The sequence below is a fragment of the Cavia porcellus genome, unplaced genomic scaffold (assembly GCF_034190915.1).
Source record: "Cavia porcellus strain 051 isolate PalLab524CR breed Dunkin Hartley unplaced genomic scaffold, mCavPor4.1 scaffold_7, whole genome shotgun sequence".
In the NCBI taxonomy this organism is placed as follows: Eukaryota; Metazoa; Chordata; class Mammalia; order Rodentia; family Caviidae; genus Cavia; species Cavia porcellus.
In genome coordinates, this window is record NW_026947490.1 from 16,983,308 (window position 1) to 17,004,807 (window position 21,500).

Below are 21,500 nucleotides of genomic sequence, written 5' to 3' on the forward strand. Positions count from 1 at the left end.
CAGTCTTTATTTCCTGAAATAGTGTCTTCCTAAGTCACTAAGTTGCCCAGGCTGGGCTTGAACTTTCCAGCCTGCTGTCCATCCCAGACTGCTGAGCTTACAGGGATGTACAACCATCCCCAAGTTGAGCAATTTTTAATGTTTGATTTGGGTTAATAAACGTCCCCATGAGTGCCAGATTTGGGGTAGGCAGGAGTATAGAGGCACTGGATTCTGAGCAGAGTCTGCCCCTGATAAATAAATTCTGGCCCTGTTCTTTCCTGAGTTCCTGGGGCTCCCAGCCCACTCCTACTCCCAGAAATGAGGACAATCAAGGAGATATAAGAACTGGAACAAAATATAGCAAAATATAGCAACACACTCATTGGCAGTAGTAACTATGCTCAGTGGTTAAAATTTGGAATTTGGAAGTAACTATTGAGTCCTGGCACCACTATGAATTTACTGTAACTATGATTTTCCATAAAATTCCTCTGTAAAATGCAGAATAAGATTTAGCTTAGTAGTAGACATTAAATGCTCAGTGTATTAGTTGTCTTTTTTTTTTTTTTGTCTTTTTCCTTTTTATCAGTACTGGGGATTGAACTCACGACTGCCTGCTTACAAGGCAGGAGCTTATGCTGCTGAGCTAAATCCCCACCCCACCCCCCTTTTTTTTGTCTTTTTGAGACAAGGTCTCATTACGCAGTTCAGGCTGGCCTTGGACTCACTTTGTAGCCCAGGCTGGTCTCGAACTTGCAACGATCCTCCTGTCTCAGCCTCCTGAGTGCTAGGATTACAGGAGTGTGCCACCACGCCCGGTTCTTTTAAAAAAATTATTTGTTCTTTTTTTTTTTTTTTTTTTATCGGTACCGGGGATCGAACTCACAAATGCCTGCTTGCAAGGCAGGTGCTTATGCCGCTGAGCTAAATCCCCAGCCCCCCCGCTTTTTTTAGACAATTTTTTTTTTTAAAATCAGGGATTGAACTCACAACCTTGTGCTTGCCAGGCAGGCGCTTATCCCTGCTGAGCTAAATCCCAAGCCCTAGTTGTTCTTCTTGAGCAAATCCAATGTGTCTCTTAAGCAAATTTTTTTTTTTTTTTTTTTTTTTGGTCTTTTTCGTTTTTACCGGTACCAGGGATCGAACTCACGACTGCCTGCTTGGAAGGCAGGCGCTTATGCCGCTGAGCTAAATCCCCAGCCCCTGCAATTTTTAATATAAGAACTAATCAATCCTCATCAAGAATTTTAAGAATAGGTACTATCACTATCCTTTGGAAGCAGTTTGGACAGAAGCTGGTGAGTGGAGTTAAACCCTAATCCTGCCTACCCATTTCCTAGGGTGCAATCTCCCGTTTAAGATGGTGTGTCGCACCTTCTACCTTATCCAAGGACTAGGGATGCACAGGACTGAAGGCCTCAGGGGCACGTTGTAATTCAGGAAGGGTAGGTCATGAGTGTGAGCGGTGAGGCAAATTTTTGAGTTTGGCACAAAACTGGGCGAACAAAATTTTCTCTGAGGTGCTTTAAAAGTAGAAGGTAATCGAAAGAAAGAGAAGTTGCTTATATGTCATCACAACAGCGACCCTCACTAGCCTGGTCGCAAAGTGCCAGGATTTCCAGCAAGCTCAGGAATTTCTAGCCCTTGACAGATTTGAAGAACCGCACTGGTGGACCTAAGGGGGTAGGCTCCGCCTTTTCTTGCACCAATTGGAGCGTAAAGTTCCTCCGCGAGGAGGCGCTGATTGGTCGGGGCCATAACAGCGCGAGGCGGGTGCGGCGATGGGGCGGAGCTTGCAAACGGCCGGAAGGGGGCGCGCGCTGGGCCTGGAGGCGACCCTTCCATGGAGGGGGCGGAGGCAGGAACTGCGGAGCTAGCCGCGCTGTCCCGGGACCTGCAAACCCTGGGGTAAGAGGGTGTGCGGCGTGCCGGGGGTGGTGCAGGAGGGCGGCTTTGCCTCAGACACGGGCGGAAAAGGCTTTGCACTGATCCCTGCCTCGCCGCAGGTATGGGACTTTCCCGGAGGCAGCGTCGTGGAGCACCTCGTGCCCAGACTTCAGGGCGCTGTGCGCGCAGCTGGTGGCGGAGTTGGCGACCCTGGGCGCCCTGAAGCGACAAGATGAGGGCGTCGAGGTGTTGAGCGCGGGCGACGGTGCGTGGGGAGCAGAGGGCCGGAGGGGTGGAGTCGCGTGTCCTGCACCCTGACATCTACCGCCTCTCGCAGGCCCCGGCGCTGAGGAGGAATTTCTGCGGCAGCTCCCCGACCTTCTTCGGGCGTTGCACTGCCCGGATCGCGCGCTGTACGGCGGGGGACGCGCGGCGGAGCTGCTGGAGCTGAGCGCTAGCACACGCTTGCTGCGTGAGCCCCTCGCGCGGCCTGGGGATGCGGAAGTGGGCAAGGCCAGCGCCTCCAGAGGGGGCGGTTTTAGCTGCGGGGGGCAGAGCCAGGACTTGGAGGCGGACCAGAGGGTATGAGGTTGGTGGGATCAGAATGGGGACCGACAAACGGTTAGAATCTTGTTGAGAGTCTGAAAGCTCGAATGGACTGAAATGGAAGTAACAGGGCAGGTGGTTTCTTCCCGAGTGATGCTTACTTTGAGGGGAGCCTGGGCCCTGGGTAAGCGGGACTACAAAGTGGTGAGGTAGCAGCCTTCCCTCTTTGCACCTGCAAAGATCTTTTCTCCTATTTTTTAGGTTTTCTCTGCTCTGAGCTCCAGGCTGCCCGCCTCCTGTGCTTGCAGTCCACTCTGGACTCCAGCCCTATGCCTCCTCTTGGAAAAGAAACAAAAGAAGGAGCTGACATGGTCCAGGAACTAGTCCTCACCCTTCAAGCCCTAAGACTGCCCTTACCCCTGCTGGTGACCCCAGCTAGCCAGCTACTCCAGGAATTACATGCCAAGGTAGAGAGCCAGTCCCTTCCCTACCCCACCTTGCTTGGGGAGAGGATTATTTCTCCAGAAGCAGCTGCCTCAGAGTTCCCAGCCACCAGATTTTTTTTTTTTTTTTTTTTTTCCCCCGGAGCTGTAGCCACAATTCTTGTTTTATGGCCTAGGCCCTGTGGGCTGAGGGGAACTGTGGGGTCCACGGAGCTGTCTGTCCTGTTTCTGCCTCAGTTGATTTCTGACTTCTCCCATCAGATCTCTGAGCTGCTGCCTTCCCTGCCCCCAGGGTCCATGCTGCCCCTCCTCAACAACCCACTGGATGCACCCCGATGGGTAAGATTGTACATGGCTGTGTTAAACATCTGGAAGAGGGGATGAGAGGTGTCCCTGGTATGACTGAGATCTTTTCTGCCAGGAAGCACTGGAGTCTCTGTCCCAAAGCCTGAAAGATCAGTACTACTGCCGCCGCTGCCTTCTTCTCAGACGCCTGGACCTCACTACATCTGCTTTCCACTGGACTGATCGGGCAGAGGTGTGGGCAAAAGACCCTGGCAAGAGTAGGGAGGCCCAGTTGTGGGGCCACCGCTGCAGTGAGGAGGAATGAGGGCCAGGAATGTTACCTGTTCAAGGTTCTGAGGCACAGGCCATTTTAGACTTACAAGGTTTGTGGCTTCTAAAATCTCAAAGCCTCCAAGAGATTCTAGCTCTGAGCTAGGCGTGTCGTTAGTACTCACCTTTGGAGTAATGTAGGCAGTAGGGTATCTTAGTCTGTTGTGTTGCTGTGGCAAAATATCAGAGGTGGGGTATTTTATAAGGAAAAGAGGTTTATCTTGGCTTGTGGCTTTGGAGGCTGAGTAGTCCAAGCAATCCAAGCTTGGGCACCCAGATCTGGTGAGGGTCTCATGCTGTATCACAACATAATGAAATGATCACAGTAAGTGCACATGCAAGAGTGGCTAACACGGAAGCCGACAAATTAGTGTGGCTCACTTTATAACATCTAACTCTCTTAGTAGCCAGTGAAACCTAACCTACTCCTGCAACACTGGCATTAATCCCTTTCAAAGGCGATGTCTTCATGACCTAATTAGCTCCCCACCTTAAAGGTTCCATCACTGCTTAATGCCATCTCACTGGGGACCAAGATTCTAGCACATCACCCTTTGGAAAACAAACCCTATCCAAAGCATACAGTGACTCTGAGTGGGGAAGATGGCAGGTCCCAGCTGGGGAGTGCTCTCGTACCTTCTCTATGTGTCCCACTCCTAGACCCAAGGAAAGGCTATGAAAGCAGTGCTGACCCCACTTCGAGAGGTCCTGACCCCAGAATCTGATGTCTCCATCTCACATGTTCTGGCTGCTCGAGCTGACCTTTCTCGACTGGTTCCAGCTACCAGTCTGGCAGCCCGCCGAGGGACCTGTTGTGCCATAAACAAGGTGGGCACTAGGGGTGAGAAAGGGCCCAGCATCCTTGGCCTTCACATTGGCCTTTCAGCCCTTGCCCTGGTCCACACTTGTCTTTTGCTCTCCTGATTCTTGCTCCCATGTTCTTGCTTCCTGGCCTCTGGCCTCATCACCCCTAATCTACCCACTTCCTGAGACAGCTGGAAGGAACTTTCAAACCCCAGAATTTGGCCGTGGAATTCCTACTTCAAAACCCTTCCATGGCTCCCCAGTGCTTTGAAACCAAAGTCCTCCTGTGAGTCAGCACCTTCCTCTTCAGCTTTGGGTTAAACTCCTTTCCCATCACCTCACCCTGTCGATTGTATTGTATTTTAATTGCTCTTTAAAGCAGAAATACTGCCTGCAATCCTCGCACTTGGGAGGCTGAGGCAGGAGGACTGTTGCAAGTTTGAGACCAGCCTGGGCCACAAAGTGAGCTCAAGGCGAGCCTGAACTGTATAGCGGGACCTTGTCTCAAAAAGACAAAACAAAACAAAACAAAAAACCCTAGAAATACTTTCTGTTTTAATGATAAAAGTATCTAGTCTCCTACTTCGCCTAAGCAGTCTTAAACTTTGGTGCACAAATTGAAGGATACCTAGAAAAAAACCACTACTTTGCTAGAAATGTTGTATAAAGCCCATAAATGAAGCAGAAAATCAAGCTACTCTCAACTTCTGCACCACCCTTCCTTTACTTTCCTTCTCTCGAGGCCCTTAGCAGCTCCATGCTTGCATCTTCCACCAGTCCACCTACTATGCGCAAATAGTCAATGTTTGCTTTTCTTTCTTCAGCCTCAAGCTGTTCCCTTTACCCAAGATACATTTCTTTCTCTGAAACTCAAGTCTGATCAACTCTCAGGTACTTATGGGTGATGTGCCAGACCGAGGAGGCCGCCCAAGTGAGCTGGAGGCACCCATGCCCACCTGGCAGAGCTGCAGAGAAGATGGAGGGCGAAAGGCAGGCCACCAACATTGGGGCCAGAAGAAGAAGAAGAAGAAGAAGAAGAAGAAGAAGAAGTAAAGGCGGTTAGGGGCATCTGTGAGTTGCTGCTGGCACTGGTAATCTTTGGGGAGTCAGTCTGAGGGTTTTCCTTGGCACCTGACATCCAAGCCCTTCTCCCCTAATCCAAAGGCTCCAGATGTTGTGTACCCATCCACTACTCAACACCAGAGCCATGTTCTCTGGAAAATAAATTTAATTTTCAATGACAATAGGACCTGTTTCTGTGGGAGCCAGGTCAGAGGTACATAAGTTTGTGGAGGGGTGGGGGTCTCTGCCCCTCTGACTCTGCAAACTCTTAGGTTCTTCAGCAACAGATCTGTCCCTCTAGGTGTAGGGAAGGACGTACTCAGATACGGGACAGGACTTTTCACCTTTTCACCCTGGGCCAGCTCTGTTCTAGGCACTGGGGATATGGCAGTTGAAGATACAGATCAAAGTCCTCACTCACCTAAAGCTGACATTCCTGGTGAGGGGAAAGACACTGAACAAGATAAACAGGTGAAATATATAGTTTGTCAGAGAAGAAAAGCACTATGGAAAAAATAAAACAAGAACATGGAATTGGTAGGGGGAGGACCATGTCTTTGAGTACGGTCAGGAAGGCCTCACTAAGGGGATATCATTAAAGTGCCAGACAGGGAGCTCAGGGGCCTCATGGGGAGAACATTCCAAGCAGAGGGAAAGTTGGTGCAAAGGTCCTGAGGTAGTATTTGAGGGTAGTATTCAAGGACAACTGAGGCCAATATTGCTGAAGCAGGATGAGTGAGAGGGCAAAGAGGCAAGATCAGAGACGTGGCAGTAGATCATGTGCTTTGGGGACTACAGTGAGGACTGGCTGTGCCCTTGACTGAGAGGAGCTATAGAGGGTTCTGAGCAGAAGTTGAATGGGACCCGATTCATGCTTACAGGCTCCAAGTTCCAGGTCCTTCCCAGCTTTCTCTGCTGTCTCAGTGACCCACTTTTCAGAACTCTGTCCACTCCAGTCCTGCCCTTTCTGCCCTCCACCAGCATCCATGGAGCACATTGGCCTAGAGTTTCAAGTCTAGAGAATCAGGATTTCTGTTTTTGTTTTCTTGAGGCAGGATCTCACTATAATTCAGGCTGGCCTTGAACCCACTACAGGCCAGGATGACTTCAGACTTGCAGCAGTTTTCCTGCTTCAGCCTCCAGGATGCGCGGATTACAGCAGTGTGCCACCACACCAACTGAGGACCAGGATTCGAATCCTCTTCTCACCCTTGGGGCCTTGCCACCTCGGGCCAGCAGTTTAACTTCACCAGGCCTTAATCTCCTCCTCTGTGCAGTGGGTATTTAGGACATTGGTGAGATGCCTAAATCTGCACATACCCAAAATGAAGCTACTGGATGCTAAGTATGGCAAAAGGGAGTATGCATAGTAGACACTGTGATGCAAAGGCAGAAAACATTTGCAGAGTAAGGTGATGGCCGCTTCATCAAAGGCAGTGTGTGTGTGTAGGAGGTTTGTCTTTGGAGGTTCTAGGACAGGACTGGGGAGAGGAGCCCAAGATGATGTCTAGGATTCCAGCTTGGAGGATGAGATACACGGTGGGGTGGTCACTGGGAGGGGGACCTGGAAGGAGGAAGACAGGTGGTGAAGGGGGTGTAAGATGACTAGGAGATGGTTACCTCCAAGAGCAGTACCTCACCTGGAGTGTGGCTAAGTGGATGAAAGCAGGTCCCCGGTGGACTGTGTGTGTGTATTTATGTTTTACACTTTTATTTTCCTCACTATGTAGTGCAGGCTGGCCTTAAAGTTGTAATCCTTCTGCCTCAGTCACTCAAGTGCTGGGATTACAGGTGTAGAGTACCATGTCTAGCTTTTTTTAAAAAAAAAAAAAACCAATTCTGAGTCTCTACCTTTGACTAGGGAAATTTACTCCACCAATATTTATTGTAGCTCCTGATATAATTGACCTTATTTTTGTCATCTTACTGGTATTCCCCCAAAATCTTTTCCTGTTCTAGGAGTTATCCCTCTTCCCTATATATTGAAACTTGTAGTTTCCTGTCAACATTAGAAATTGACCTGTATCTATACCCTCCCATCTGGGTGAGTAGGACCTCTTACACATTTTTACTTTGCCATGACTCCCTAAATTTGCTGGTTTCCAGTTGGGGGTAGAGGGTAGTTCCAGCTCACCATCTCTGGTTCTCAGGAAGGGTGTGGGGGCTCTGTCTGGGTCCAAACATGGTGAAGGTGGCATCTAGTCTCAGGTTCCAGGGACAGTGTGTAGGAGAAATTTTCCTCTGAGCCTGTTGGAGAGCAACAAAGGATGTGCATATGATAGCAGGATGTTAGAAGTAATTCCCATCCACCAGGTCCCCTTCTCAGCACTGCTTGGTTCTGGGTCTCACCACAGCTGGCAGAGGGAGCTGGTGTGGGTGGGATGGGCATCTCTGGGGGTCCGGCATCACCTTTGGCCCCTGGCCTCTTCTTACACTCTGCCCTCACTTGGTCTCTACAGTGCTTGTGGCAACACAGCCCACAGTCTGGGGGGAAAAAGAGGAGTTAGCACCTCTATCTTTCAGCCTGCAGGCTCTGGCATCCCTCTCATTCTAGGATACCCCACTCACCCCGACAGCGGTAGCCATACTTGGTGACACCCCAGAGCTGGGAAGAGAAAGCAGAATGGGTCACCTAGGCTTGAGGAGGGAGAGCTCTGGGCTGGCTGGGCTGGGCTTGGCCAGAGGGAAACTGCCAAGTTTTTAAAATCCTCAAGAATTTGATGGTTTAACTTGAATGAAAGGAATTTGGAGACCACCTCAAGCTTGGGGAATCATGTAGGCTATTAGCATTTGTGAATTTTGAAGTTAATCAAATGTTTGATTAACTTGTTCTATGCACAGTGACTACATTATTTCTGTGGTGTACACATGGGAGATGCTCAGTCCAGGCTTGGTGAAAGAATAAATTTGGGGAGTAATCTGAGGTTTATTCTCTAGTTTGTTTGGAGAGTAGGAAACCCATCCATAATCCAGAGTTAGAGGATCCCTTGAGTTTGGAAATATAACGGCTTTGGATGAGTTAGAGTCTAGAAATTTGGAGATGGATTCTCTGTGGACACAATCTACTCAGGGTGTGTAGATTATATAGCATTTTAGAGATTACCCATGGAATTTTAGATATGCATGGCTTGGCAATTGTCTAAGGTAGAGATTATCTGGAATTTGGCCCCTAATTGTAATTCAGAGATTTTCTAGGAATGTCCAGTGTGTAGGGTTTATATGAAGTGTGCAGATTATTTGCGTTTAGGGGTATGTTTCTGGAATCTGAGAATTATCTGGATATGGGGACAACCCCTCCTGCTGCCCACGGCAGAGTTGGCTGCTGTAAGGAGTTGAGATGTGTCAAGGGAGATGGAGGAAGGTGGGCTTGGTGGGCGCTAACAGGGCAGGGTGCTCACGAAGCCGCTGCAGCTGTGACAGAAGGCGGGCTTTCGGAAGGCGACCTCATGGAAGGTGTGCAGGACAGCCAGGCCCACCTTGGAGCAGATGCTGCTGGCGCGGAGCAGGTATTCAGTCAGCTCCTCTCTGCTAAAGGAGCCGCCCCTAGGGTGGAGACTGTGCCTCAGCACGAGGGTACCTTCTCCCAGCAACCCCAGGGTCCCCATCTTCAGAGGAACCAGAAGTCAGGGCCACTCACTCCAGGCTGTGGGGTGGGTGAAGCCCATGGCAAGCGAAGGGGAAGTTGCCGGAGAGGTGTTCAAAGTCCTCCTGAGAGATGGTGCCACGTCCTTCAGGATCATAGTTCTTGAACACGGACTTGAGAGGAGCAGAGAGGGCAGGGTGAGGCCCAGTATCCAGGTCAGTCCCACAGTCCAGTGTCCTCCACCCTTCAAGGCCTTGCAGGAGGCTCTGGTGCCCTCTGTCAGCTGCAGTCCCTCCTACCTCCACCAGCTGCTCCACGTGCCGTTCCAGGGTAACCCTGTCTGGCCTGGGCGTCACACCAGGGGCCCACTCCACCACCAGAAGATCTCTGAAGGGGGAAGGCGGCTGGGGGAGGACAGAGGGGCTTAGCTGGTGCACAGGCTTGAGCAGGAGAATTACAGGCCAGGGGTCCGGCTCACCAGACTCTTGGGATAGCGGGGCTCGCGGGTGTAGGAGAGCTCGTAGATCTCGTCCTCCGTGTAGAAGAGATCTAGGGAGAGCTGGGGGTGGGCAGGTGTTACAGACCCTCCTGTTGGAACTCCGCTGTGCTTTTTTCTGTGGCACTGGGGATTGAGCCAGGGTCTTGGCCCTGATCTATATCCCCAGCACTCTTGCCTCCCTTTTTTGTTTTTTTGTTTTTTTGTGGTACTGGGGTTTTTTTGAGACAAGGTCTTGTTAAGTCACTAAACTGCCCAGATTGGACTCAAACTCATGAGATCGGCTTGCCTTGGCCTCCCAGAGCCCTGAGATTACTGGTGTGTGCCACCAAGCCAAGTTCATTCTCTGTTCAAAAACTCCTCCAGAGATTGCTCAGGCTTTCTGTTGCTCACACTCTAGTCACACTCTGCACTACCTCTGCTTTCTCCTCATTCTCACCAGGGCCTTCTGATGCTCTTACTTAAAACTGTAAAATCTTACTTAAAATCTTTGTGAGGCAGGGTTTCACTATGCAGTTCAGGCTGGTCTTGAAGTCACTTTGTAGCCAAGGCTGGTCTCGAACTCCCATAAATCCTGCCTCAGCCTCCTGAGTGCTGGGATCATAGGTATGTGCCATCACACCGGCTGGGCCCCTTTTTTGGCCTTAGTTTTGTCTCTAACCCTTGTCTAAAAGTAATAAGACTTAGTCACTTGATTTCATTTGGCTGTCTCCCTCAAGAATATCAGTCTTACAGAAGAGCAGTTGGGTTTTTTGTTTGGTTTTGTTTTTTGGTGGGGTAGGGTACGGGGGATTAAACCCTGGGCCTCTGGGCTGAAATACATGACTAGCCCCCCTTTTTATGTTTTGAGACAGGATCTCACTAAATCGCTAAATTGCCCAGGCTACACTCAAAATTGTGACTTTCCTGCCTCAGCCTCCCAGAGTGCTGCATTTACAGATGTGCACTATCAGACCTGGGTTGAATTTTTTTTTTAATCTTTTTTTTTTTTTTTTTTGTCTTTTTCCTTTTTATCGGTACTGGGGATCGAACTCATGACTGCCTGCTTACAAGGCAGGTGCTTATGTTGCTGAGCTAAATCCCCAGCCCTTGGGTTGAATTTTTTTTTGGGGACTGGAATCAAATTCATGACCTTTCACTTGCCGGCAAGCACTGTGCCACTGAGCTGTATCCCCAGCTGCATTTGGGGTGGGGGGGTGTGTATCAGGGATTGAACTCACTACCTTGAGCTTTCAAGGCAGGCGCTTGTGCTGCTGAACTAAATTCCTGGGCCCTGAATTTTTAATAATTTAGAACAATGAGCCCATGTTTTCATTTTGCATAGGTTGTGCCAAACATAGTAAAACTCTAATTTTAGCATCTGAAAATTCACCTTTATTGTCTTAGGTTACAGAGCCCTCAGAGTTTTTTATTGTTAGAGTCTTCAGTAAAGAAGAGTTAACTTCCTGCCCTCAGTTTTAAGATTTGGTACAATTGTTAGCATACTAACACACATTCTAGGAAGCTGTCCTGCCTTGATGTAAACAGTGGTTTTACTGTTGTTGGACAGTAGGCAAATGATCTCATGTCTCTGGATCTCAGTTTTCAAATCTGTTGGATGAACACAAGAAGAATCCCCACTGTGTGGGACTATGAATTGGAATGAAGTCATCTGTGGAGTGGTAATACAGTAACTGGCACATAGCAAACTGATCAGTAGCTGTCAGCTTTTTGCTTAAATTCCAAATATGTCAATACTTGGAATTTTCAACTATTGGTATGAAAATGTCAGAACCTATAACTGGGTTAGGTAAGGGGATGTACACCTATAATTTCAGCACTTGGGAGGCTGAGGCAGGAGGATTACCATGCACATGAAGCAACCTGCAGTACATAGTGAGTTAAAGCCTAGCCTAAACTACATAGCAAGACCCTGCCCCCCCCCCCAAAAAAAGCACACAGTCTTGGTTTCACATATATAATTCTAGAGCTAAGATCAGGAGATACTTGGGTCCACAGAACCCACAGGAAAGTGACATTCACTTAGAGCTCACCTCACTGTACTCTGTTTCGTTTTAAAAAAATATATAAATTATATTTGTTGATTCTTCTCAACTGCCCTCTGAAGTGGGTCCTATAAATATTCCCATTTTGTAGATAGGGAAACTGAGGCCAAAGGATTAAGTGACTTGTTCAACGCCCTGTAGAGCCTCAGTACCCAGGTGTCTGACTCTCATTCCCTTGCTCACCGTGAGCAGATGCAGCAGGTCCTTGCTGGCACTGCAGGGGGGCTGCTGCTGCTGGAGGGCTGCCAGCTCTTGCAGTCGCAGGTAGAGACTATTCAGCTTGGACAAATGCAGGCGGCCATCAGGCAACCTGTCAGGCTGTGCCTCATGTAGGGACACCAGGTCCTTGAGGTGCACACCCAGCACAGGCAACCGGAAGCCTGTGCAGCCACCCCAGGTGCGGCGGTAGGAGACATAGTTGTTGTGGGAGGCAAGGAGTTTGGTCAGCTCCAGCAGGGCCTGTGTGGGAGGGGAGTGTTAGGAGAGAAAGCAGTGCTGTGCTTCCAGCTCCTTGGAGGGAAGGGTCCTGGCAGCTTCCTTCCTAGGTTTGAGCCCCTCCCTAACCCACATTGGCTTTAGCATCTCCCTCAAAGTACTGAGAGGCCCTACCATCCACCATTCCCCAGGCTACAGTAATTTAAAAGCCCAGATTGATCACGGGTGTTAGCACCACCCCCAAACCTTCTCCAGCTCCCCACTGCCTTTAAAACCCAAACATCTTGGGCCAGCCAGTGCAGGCCATGTACCTTCCTCTGGACATCCCCCGCTCATTTTCTTACCACTCCCTGACTGCAGCCATACACCAGACTAGTCTCATTTCCCAGATACTTCTCAGGACATCATCCAACCTATGTTATTCCCATGGATGGCCCAAATGTTGGCATCTTTAGCTGGTTGACATAGCTGGCCACCTGGACGGCCAGCTGTCAGCATGTCTCCCATCTGTCTCCCTCCAGGCCAGCTCAGGATCAGACCCATGAGGACAGAGGAGTTAGTGCCTGGGCCTGGACAGGGAGGAGGAATCCGGCCTCCGGGTCTGTGGCATTCTGAGGGGCCATGCCCTCAGGTGTTTCCAGAGCTTGGCAGGGATTGAGGGTGGCTGGAGAATTAAATGTGGGGTTCAGGATAGCTGAGCACTTGTAACTTTGGAGAGTGGGGTGGGGTTTCACCTTAGTGCTTTCAGGGCTCAGGTGGGCATGGGAGTCCTTCAGTCTGGAGATGGCACTGTGACACAGGCCCCCCGTAACTGCCATCAGTGTGTTGAAATTCTGCAGCTGGTGGAGCCTCTAGGAAGAAAGGTAATACCAGAGATGAAAGGTGTCACCAAGGGCAGCCAAGGTGGAATTCATTGGCAGCTGCTGACTCAGTCTCAAGTATGTGTGTGGATCATTGTGGATACGGGCAAGACAGGTGAGAGAAGGTAGGTATGCCAGGCAGGAAAAGGGCCAATGTGAGGTTAGACAGACAAAGTGGGGGAGCTGGATGGACATGGGGAATACATGTGCGTATCAGACAGATGTCAGGGCAGATGCCAGGGCGTCAGGCTTCTGGATCAGGGTGCTGTTAGGATCACACCAGCGAGGGACATCAAAAGGCATGTGGGATGTGGGTGGAAGGTGGGAAGCAGGTAGAGGTGAACGGGCCAGAGTGACATGGAGGGTCAGAAGGACGAAAACCTGTACTGGAGATTCCCTAAACTTTCCCTTTCCAAGTTTGAAGGGCGGAAATTGCTGAGGAGAGAAGGAAATGGAAGATGCTCAGCTCATAGGGACCCCTGGCCGATGCCAGAGCCCCCACGTTTTGCAAAGGCCCCAGCAAGAGGAAGCAAAAAAAAAAAAAAAAAAAAAAAAAAAAAAAAAAAACACGAAGAGGACAGAGGAAGGGCGCGGTGTGCCTGGAAATACGCGAAGGGGCGTGGCCCAGCGGCAGGGCTTCCCTTTTCCCAAAAGGGAGGGGCGCAACGAGGGGCGGGGCTGGGGAAGCCGCGGCTTGGGGAAGGGCAGACTGTGACCCTGGATGGAATAGGGCTTGGGAGGCTGCGTCAGGAGGGACTCAGTTAACTCCAAGTCTAGAGTCAAGCACTGGGGAAGGATGGGGAGGGCGTGGCGATGTCTAGGCAGAGACAGGCGAAGGTCAGAGCTGAGGACAGCGGCCTTGGGGGAGGGGCCAGGTAGCTAGCAGTGCCCAGGCCCGTAGGAGCGCCCAGAAAGCGAGCGGAGAGGCGGGGTGCCCTCACCTGTGCCACGTGAATGAACTTGTCCAGCACCTGCGCACGTTGTGCAGGTCCGGGACGGCTCAGCACCATGACCTGCACCCAGCGGGACACGCTGTTGCTGAGACCCACGGAAGCCTCCAGGGCTGGGCAGCCCCGCACCGAGCCCTGCAAAACGTAGTCCCGCAGGTCCTGGGGCTGGGAATGAAGTGGGAGTCAGCTGGGCCGTGCCCCTCACATCTCACCCTTTAGCATTCAAAACCTCCGATGTCCTAGCCTGGCCCAGCCTGAGTGACCATTGTCATCTGTTATCCCTTGAGCTGCCATGATGATCTTTTAAGGATAAACGTTCGAAGTCAGGTACTATTCCGAGCACTGAGTCATATGAACTAATTTAATCCTCAAAACCTTACAAGGTAGGGACCGGAATATAACTTAGCAGCACAGTGCCTACCTGGCAAGCAGGAGGTTGTGAGTTTGATTCCCGGTACCAAACAAAACAACAACAACAAAGACTCTAAGAGGTGGACTAATACTATTAGTGTCATGTTAGAGAAGAGGCAGTTGGAGCACAGAAAGGGTAGGTAATTTGCCCAGTGTCACACTCATGCCCAGCACGAGTCAGGGCAGGAACCCAGTGTATACTCTTTAACTCATACCTGGCTTGTACACAAAGGGAAGCAAAAGGGAAGAACTTGAAACCAATTTCTATTTTTCTGCTCAATGGTATGTAATTCCACATCCACACCCACGGTACCATCTATATGTATATTTACACACACAGACTCAGGAAGATTTCATTTCACATTAGGGAACTGGATCCCCACCATGCCTTGGATTAGTGATGTCCAGATGTCATTAGATAACCCACATCTACACTGACGCCCATGACACTGACATTTTGGTAGGTGAAAAACAGCAATTTCAAATGATTCTACCAGGCAGCATTTACTCTAGATCAGGCTCTGTTCTTGTGAGGCAGGAACTTTAATATCCTCTTTTACAGATGAGGAAATTGAGTTATAGTAAATTGAAATGCTTGTTGAGGAAATTCATAATTGATAAAAATTTTGAGCACTCACTACACGCTAGATATTGCAACAAGCATTTCTAAATAGGATTTTTACTCTTCTCTCCACCCAGGGAAATATGACTTCTACAAGTGAGTCCAGTGAGGTTGGGAAACTAGTTCAGAGCTACTCGGGTAAGAAGGAATTGATGGGACTGGAACCCGGGGCTCTGTGCTCAGCCAAGTAAACCCATTTCCCCCCGTGTGACAGTTGAGGAGTTTAAGATCCCAGCTTGGGTTTAGGGCTGTTGTTCAGTGGTAAGTACAGGCCAGGTCTTCAGCAAACCCTCCCCACAGGATCCCAGCTGCATGCCCATGCCCATGAAGAGGTCCTCTGATCCCCATCTCTGTCCTGCTCAGGAAGGGATGGGGGCAGGGAGAGGACTTCTCACCGTGATAGCTTGAAAGGCCTGGAACTCCAGATAAGTAAGGTGCTCAGCCAGCTCGTCTGTCTTCAGGTGGTCGAAAAGCAAGGATACTTTGCACTTTTTGCCCAGGTTTGGGCTGCTCATGGGAGGTGGGGGGCCAGGGCCACCAGGGCTCAGGCTGGGGGCCGAGAGGAACAAAGCATTGGAGTGGTACAGGGGTGAAGGCCTGGGGATGTGGTGGGAAATGGCAGACTGGGGTAGGATAGGGAGGGGGCATGGGGGTGCCTCACAGGTTAGAGGTGTCTCCTAGGCTCCTCTGAGTCGAGTTGCCCTCCTGGGTCACGGTGGCCCAGAAACGTGCTATAACTTTTTCCAGCTGAGGATCCTGGTGCACTGCCTCTGGATGTCGGGTCATCCAGTACCTGAGAGAGGTTTAGAGACAAGTGGGATGAGGCTGGGTGGGGAAGGTCTCCTAAGGGGCCTTTTGGGCTGAGGAACCTCTGGATGCTGAGCTAGGGGTATCTGCATGTGTGCTTGGGTCTCTGGAGGGGCAATAGAGGGCTAGGGGAATCTCTGGGGTACGACTGGAGGTGTCAACACAGGCTAGGAGAATCTGAGAGTCACAGGAGGGGGCCCTTAGAAGTAGGACTGTTGGGAAGCATGACAGTTGGTACATCCCAGGAAATACAGTGTGGTCCCTGTGGGTGAGGTTTGGGGAGAATCTTGTGAGGGTCACAGGAGCTAGGCTGGGACATGTAGGAGGTGGGGCTGGGGAGATCAGAGCTGGAAGTCTGACAGCTAGTAGAGAATTTAGGGGATGTGGTGGCGTTCTAAGGAGCAGAACTGGGAGGGTTTTAGGGTTTTAGGTACCAAGCCAGGGGGGACTCAAAGGGAATTTTAGGGAGTGGATCTGGAGCTCCCTGAGAACTACTTTTTTGTAGGGTGGCAAAATGGGAATCTTGGTTCATGAGGGTGGGGTCTTGATCCAGCCTTACCTGACCAGGTGACAGATTTGCAGCTGCCTCAGCTCCTGTGTGTCCTTTGTGGCCTTTTGGTACTTGAGTTCCAGTTAAGGCTCTGTTGTCAGTGTCCAGACCCACCTGCTCCTTTGTCTTCATCTCCCAAGTTCCCAGGATTCTGCCCTCCCCCTCCACCCAGGTCCTGGGAGGATATGAGGTCAGCAAACGGGCAGCAAGGTCAGTGGAAGACAGCACCCAGCTGTGCATGGTCAGCACCATGTTGAGAATGTGGTCCCCGCGGCGCAGGCTACCGGTTGAGTCTGGGCAGCAGAGAGGGCTCTGTCAGAATGGCCCCTGGACAATGGAGTGTCTGGTTCAAGTGCCAGCTCTACAGTGATGCTCTTTATGGATTGTGCTCCCTCTACCTCAGCTTCCTCATCTGTGTCATGTATGGGCCTGGCAAGTCTTGTTAAAAGTGGAAATAGCATCAGTCCTGCTCCCCTTCCTTGTCTCAGGAGAAAAACGAATGCAAATGTTTCTTAATGTAGTGATGATGATTTGTGTTCCCCCTCCCCTGCACTGAATCCAAGGCCTTTACACTTAACTACATATCCAGCCTTTTTTAGTTTTTATTTTGAGACAGGTCTTGCTAAGTCACCAACTGGCCCAGGCTGGGCTTGAAAGAGTGCAGAGATTATAAGCACGTCTGCCACCATGCCCAACTCACATACGCATTTTTTACCCCCCAAACACTGCGGCTGAGAGAGGGGGTGTTTGTTGTGGGAAGCGGGTCAGGGTGGTGGGGTCACTCACCGAAGGATTGGATGCATTTCTCCAGGAGCTCATCTTCGCTGCAGCTGGTCTCAGCCAGCACGCCGAGATTCATGGAAGCCAAGACCTTCGTGATTTCCCCAGGGCTGGGGCATGTCTTGTGGCGCCGGGCCTGTTGAGGCCGGTCCTGCCCCCCTGCCTTCCGGAAGCATTCCTGGTGGGACTTCCTGTAGGTACACCCCCCAGAGAATTATGAAAGTCCCCCCACTCCCTTGAAATAGGCTCTTGCTTTGGATTTCAGGCCTTGGACTCACTGTGTAGCCCAGAATGACCTTGGCTCATGGCAATCCTCCTACTTCATCCTCTAGAGTTCCAGGATTAGAGGCATGCTCCAGCACACCCGGTGGAAAGTCCCTTCTTTGAGCAGACCCTCAGAATTCCTCGTGCCTCCAGTGCCCCCAAGGAATCATAAGAAAAATTTCCCATGGGCAAAGTCAGAATTACTCCTGATCTACCATGGACTCATAAGAGAGGCTCTCAGGAAATCACAGGAAACCCTCCAAAGAATCACAAGAACTCTTCCAGCCATTGCTCCCAAATTTTCTGTCCTAAGACTTCATGGAAGAAACTTTCTTAGGGACTTCCCAGGGAATCAAGAAGGAAGGGCCCTAACATCACTCCTCCCCTTCCCAGGGCTCTGTAAGGAGGCTCAGCCTTCAGGCTGACTTCTGGCTCAGCCCTCCTCAGCTGACTCCTTCAGGGAAGCTCCTGGGATTTTATCTCTCCTGTCCTCCTCCCTTACCCCAGGCAGGTGACACAATTCTCCCCCAAGTATAAGCTAGTGCTTTATAGGTCCTGGAGTCTTTGCCTCCAGCTTGGGTCCCTAACTTGGAGCTCAGAGAGGAAGTGCCATCTTACAGTGGCCTCCTCAGGGCTCCTAGGAACTAGGCAGTCACTGAAGCTAAGGCAGCTTCAAGGAGAGTTTAAAAATAACTCCCTCTGCCTGGTGGTCTCCAGAGCTCCTGCTTCAGGTGGGAAAAACAGGATAGAGGAGGAAGAGGGAGGGAGGGAAGGAAGGAAGAAGGGAACAGGTTTCAGTGCCAGAATGCCAGTAATCCCAGCATTCAGGAGGCTGAGGCAAGAGATCACTGTGAGTTTGAGGTCAGCCTGAGCTACAAAGTGAGTTCAAGATCAACCTGAACTGCATAGTGAAACCCTGTCTCAAAACTTCAAAAAAGGGGGGTAGGAGTTTAGTTCCTGCCTGGCAAGCACAAGGTTGTGAGTTTGAACCCTGGTACTACACACACACACACACACACACACACACACACACACACACAAAGGAGGAGGGTTTTGAAAAATTTATACTGGCTGTATGACCTTTTGTGAGTCATTTATTCTCTGGTCCTTAGTTTCCCAAAGTGAGGCTCATCTTTGGATCTTCCCTAGGAACTATTACAAACACCCATTGCCTGGCTTCTTGAAAATGCTAGTAACAAAGTTGGTTTCTGCCCAGGCTAGTTAATGTCCCAGAGGTGGGAAACCTGAACTGGAGGCAGAGGAGAAAAAGGGAGGGGGTAGAGAAGAATTCTGTGGCACCAAGGCTAAGCCAGAAACAGGAAGACCCTCAGGACAAAGGCACTGCTCAGAAGATTGGTATTGGATATTGAAAAAAACTTAGCTGGGTGTGGTAATGTATGCCTGTGATCCCAGCACTCTGGGAGGCTGAAGCAGGAGGATCACAAATTCCAGCCCAGCCCGAGTAACCCGAGCAAGATTCTGTCTCACAATTAAAAATAAGAGTTGGGGATCCAGCTCTGTGGGAAATCCTGGGTACTGAAAAAATAAAAATAAAAAGGCCATTACTGAGTAGTGACTAGGTGTGGGGGAAGGGCTGAACAGTCCTTCTAGATCAGTTCTCAAAGCACAGTCCCCAACCCTTCCGAAGCTTGTGCCCTGGAAGCTTGGTTTAAATACATTCTCCGGCCCTCTCCCCACCTACAGAATCCAGAGCTGAATCCTGCCCAGTCACTGGCGTTTTACAACCTTCTGCGTGGCTCTGCTATATGCTCAGGTTGAGCTGCCCTTCATCACAGGGTCTATGATTATTCTATTAACAGAAAAAGACACTAAGACACAGAGCAGCTCGGTAACTTAACTAGTTTAATAGCCAGGAAATGAAACGGTAGGCTCCCACCACAGAACTGTTGAATAGTATGGGCGGGAGAACTACTTTGCTCCTCAGAATCCCGGTGAGAGTGCTGGGGGAGCCACCCAGTGGGCCCTTCTGGGGACAGGAGGGCAAGCTGGCCTGGGAAACAGAAGCCCACCCCAGAACCTGCCGGCACAGGCAGCCACTCTGGCGCTTACCTGCAGACTGGCAGTGCCTTGTTAGTGTCTGCAGCAGCCCAGAGAGGTTTAAGAGGCAGGGAGCTAGCTACCTCATCCTGCAGTCGCCTTCCCCTGTCCTGGGGCAGGGCCCTGAGCACCCTGGAGTTTCCAGCCTAGGGAGCAGCCACTGCGACAGAGCTAGACTCCGGGGAGGAAAGAACACCCAGTTCAGGGCTCTGGGATGGAGGGGTGGGGAGAGGGAGAAGGAACGCAAGGTAGCTCCTCAGAGGACCGGACTCAGACACACATGTTTAAGCAGCCACAGCTCTGGCTGGCTCTGGACTCCCTGAAACAACTCATTGCCTGTGCCCCCTCAGCCTGGTCTCAGAGGAGCCAGACATCCTACCCGCCAGGTTAGTAGTCCCCCAAACTTCCCACACAGCCGGAGGCCCAGGAGCTTTGGAGGCTCCCTGGCTCTTTGGGGAGGGTCCTCTCACCTTTTCATGTCTTTCCTGTTCATGGTCCCTGGATGGGGTAGGGGGGGGCTTGCAGGAGTTGACTCAACTCCTCCCCGCTGGCCAAGGTTCCAACTTCTCAGCCCCTTGGGAGCTGGGGCCTCCTTAGAGCTTGGGAAGGAAAGAGGAACTGCCCCTCCCCACCCACCCCCAGGCCAGGGGGAAGGAAGAGGCTGGGGAGAGACCAAAGGCTCCCCTCCCCCCACGAGGGGATCCCTGCAGGCTGAGGTTTCCGGCACTGCTGCCCCCACCCCCTCGCCCAGCCCAGCTCTCAGCTATCTCCCCATCTCTCTTGTCTTGAGACCCATCACTGTCATACTTCAATAAAAGCAATGTTTTAAAAGTATGACTAATATTTATGTAAAAACACATGTACACTCAAAAGAAAAGTTCGTATTTCTGTAAAGACATATTCTTGTATATAAAGCACAAGAGTTTGACTGGAAACTCACAAGACAGAATACTTTGTGCATTTTTTCTGTTTCTTTTATTTCTGGGTTAGTTTTAAGGATACCATTTGTACCCTGCAAACATTTTTACTTTATTTCTTTTAATGCAATGCCGCTTTATGTAGCACCTACTGTGCACCATACACTGGTCTAAGAGCTTTTAAAATATTAACTCAATGCACTGTTGTCATTCTACAAACATTGCAAGTGGAGATAAACCTCCCGTCCATCGTCAGCCTCAGGCAGGAGTGACCAACATTACATGTAAAAACCTAACAAGGTTTCGTTGGAGCTATGCCCGTACATTTATCTAAACAAATGCGCATCCATGGAGACAGACTTTTCTTCTGAGTATGAGTTTTGTTCTTTTACCTAAGTGTGTCGGGCTTGTCATATTTTTTAATTGAAGTGCAAAAAAGGAGCACACATTATTAAGTATTTAGGCTGATGAATCATTGTCACCGACTGAGCAAAGCCACTTGGCTTTCACACAAAGGTGAAAGAGAATATTTTCATCTTCCCTGAGTCCTCCGGTGCCCTTTGCTAACACCACCTCCCACAAGTTACTGCGAGCCTGGTGGGGAACAGTAGTTTTGTCTACTTTTAAACTGTAGATACATGGACTCATGTGTTGTAGCTGGTTTCTTTCGTTTGGCTCCACATCTCTGGGATTGTTCTGTGATACGTGTACACTGTAAAATGATTACTGAAATCAAGGTAATTAACATTTTTACCACCTCACTTACAGAAATGCTTAATTTTCTGTGCTTCAAAATATTTTACGGTAGAACAAGTCAAAAAGCACTCTTAAAGCTGGCATGTGGTGGTCACGCTTGTAATCTCAGCCCTCTGGGAGGTGGAGGCAAGAAGACTTTCAAGTCGCAGGCCAGCCTGGGCAAGTTAGTGAGATCCTGGCTCAAAATGAAAAGTAAGGGCTGGCATGTAGCTCAGTTTGAGGACCCAAAAGCCGAAGGTTTAATCCCTATTACCACAAAAAGCAAACAACAAAGAAGGAAACAAAAACTTTAAATAAAAAGAAAAATGTGCTCAGCATCTCAGTCCCAGAAACAGACTTAAATAAGAGTACAGCATTCTGGACAATTTCTTGATCTACACATTATGCTGTATGTGTGTTCTTGAAGATATGAAATCAGCAATGCCATATATACTATTACAACCTGCTGGAGGCTGGGGATTTAGCTCAGTGGCATAAGTGCCTGCCTTGCAAGCAGGCAGTCATGAGTTCGATCCCTGGTACCAATTAAAAAAAAAAAAAAACGAAAACAACCTGCTGGTTCACTTCCCAGAGTGCAGGGGGCACTTTTTCATCTCCATAAAACCACATCCACATCATAATCTCTTA

General features: G+C 50.0%; 2 protein-coding genes across 6 annotated transcripts; one reads left to right on the forward strand and one right to left on the reverse strand.

Annotated features, from left to right (window-relative positions):
• Positions 1 to 1,507: 1,507 nt before the first annotated feature.
• Positions 1,508 to 5,521, forward strand: Fam98c (family with sequence similarity 98 member C). The gene is made up of 8 exons (XM_003467148.5): positions 1,508 to 1,890; positions 1,989 to 2,134; positions 2,207 to 2,341; positions 2,677 to 2,882; positions 3,120 to 3,197; positions 3,280 to 3,396; positions 4,134 to 4,301; positions 5,169 to 5,521. Exons 1-8 carry the CDS (start codon positions 1,826 to 1,828, stop codon positions 5,328 to 5,330), a joined length of 1,077 nt encoding a protein of 358 aa, XP_003467196.2. The 5' UTR covers positions 1,508 to 1,825; the 3' UTR covers positions 5,331 to 5,521.
• Positions 4,811 to 19,823, reverse strand: Rasgrp4 (RAS guanyl releasing protein 4). 5 transcript variants are annotated; one of them, XM_063252691.1, is made up of 17 exons: positions 19,671 to 19,823; positions 16,885 to 17,069; positions 16,286 to 16,391; positions 16,108 to 16,170; positions 15,403 to 15,534; positions 15,137 to 15,290; positions 13,700 to 13,873; positions 12,633 to 12,749; positions 11,647 to 11,922; positions 9,401 to 9,481; positions 9,222 to 9,326; positions 8,977 to 9,095; positions 8,816 to 8,882; positions 7,908 to 7,944; positions 7,689 to 7,823; positions 7,474 to 7,586; positions 4,811 to 6,903 (listed from the first exon to the last, which is right to left on the reverse strand). In XM_063252691.1, the coding sequence occupies exons 1-16, from the start codon at positions 19,691 to 19,693 to the stop codon at positions 7,486 to 7,488; spliced, it is 1,875 nt and encodes a 624-aa protein (XP_063108761.1). In that variant the 5' UTR covers positions 19,694 to 19,823; the 3' UTR covers positions 4,811 to 6,903; positions 7,474 to 7,485. The 5 variants fall into 5 exon arrangements, 3 of the variants coding, with proteins under 3 accessions (XP_063108761.1, XP_063108760.1, XP_063108762.1); XM_063252690.1 differs by having other exon boundaries at positions 8,738 to 8,882; XM_063252692.1 differs by lacking the exon at positions 19,671 to 19,823 and having other exon boundaries at positions 8,738 to 8,882; positions 16,286 to 16,425; positions 16,885 to 17,024.
• Between the last annotated feature and the right edge of the window lie 1,677 nt (positions 19,824 to 21,500).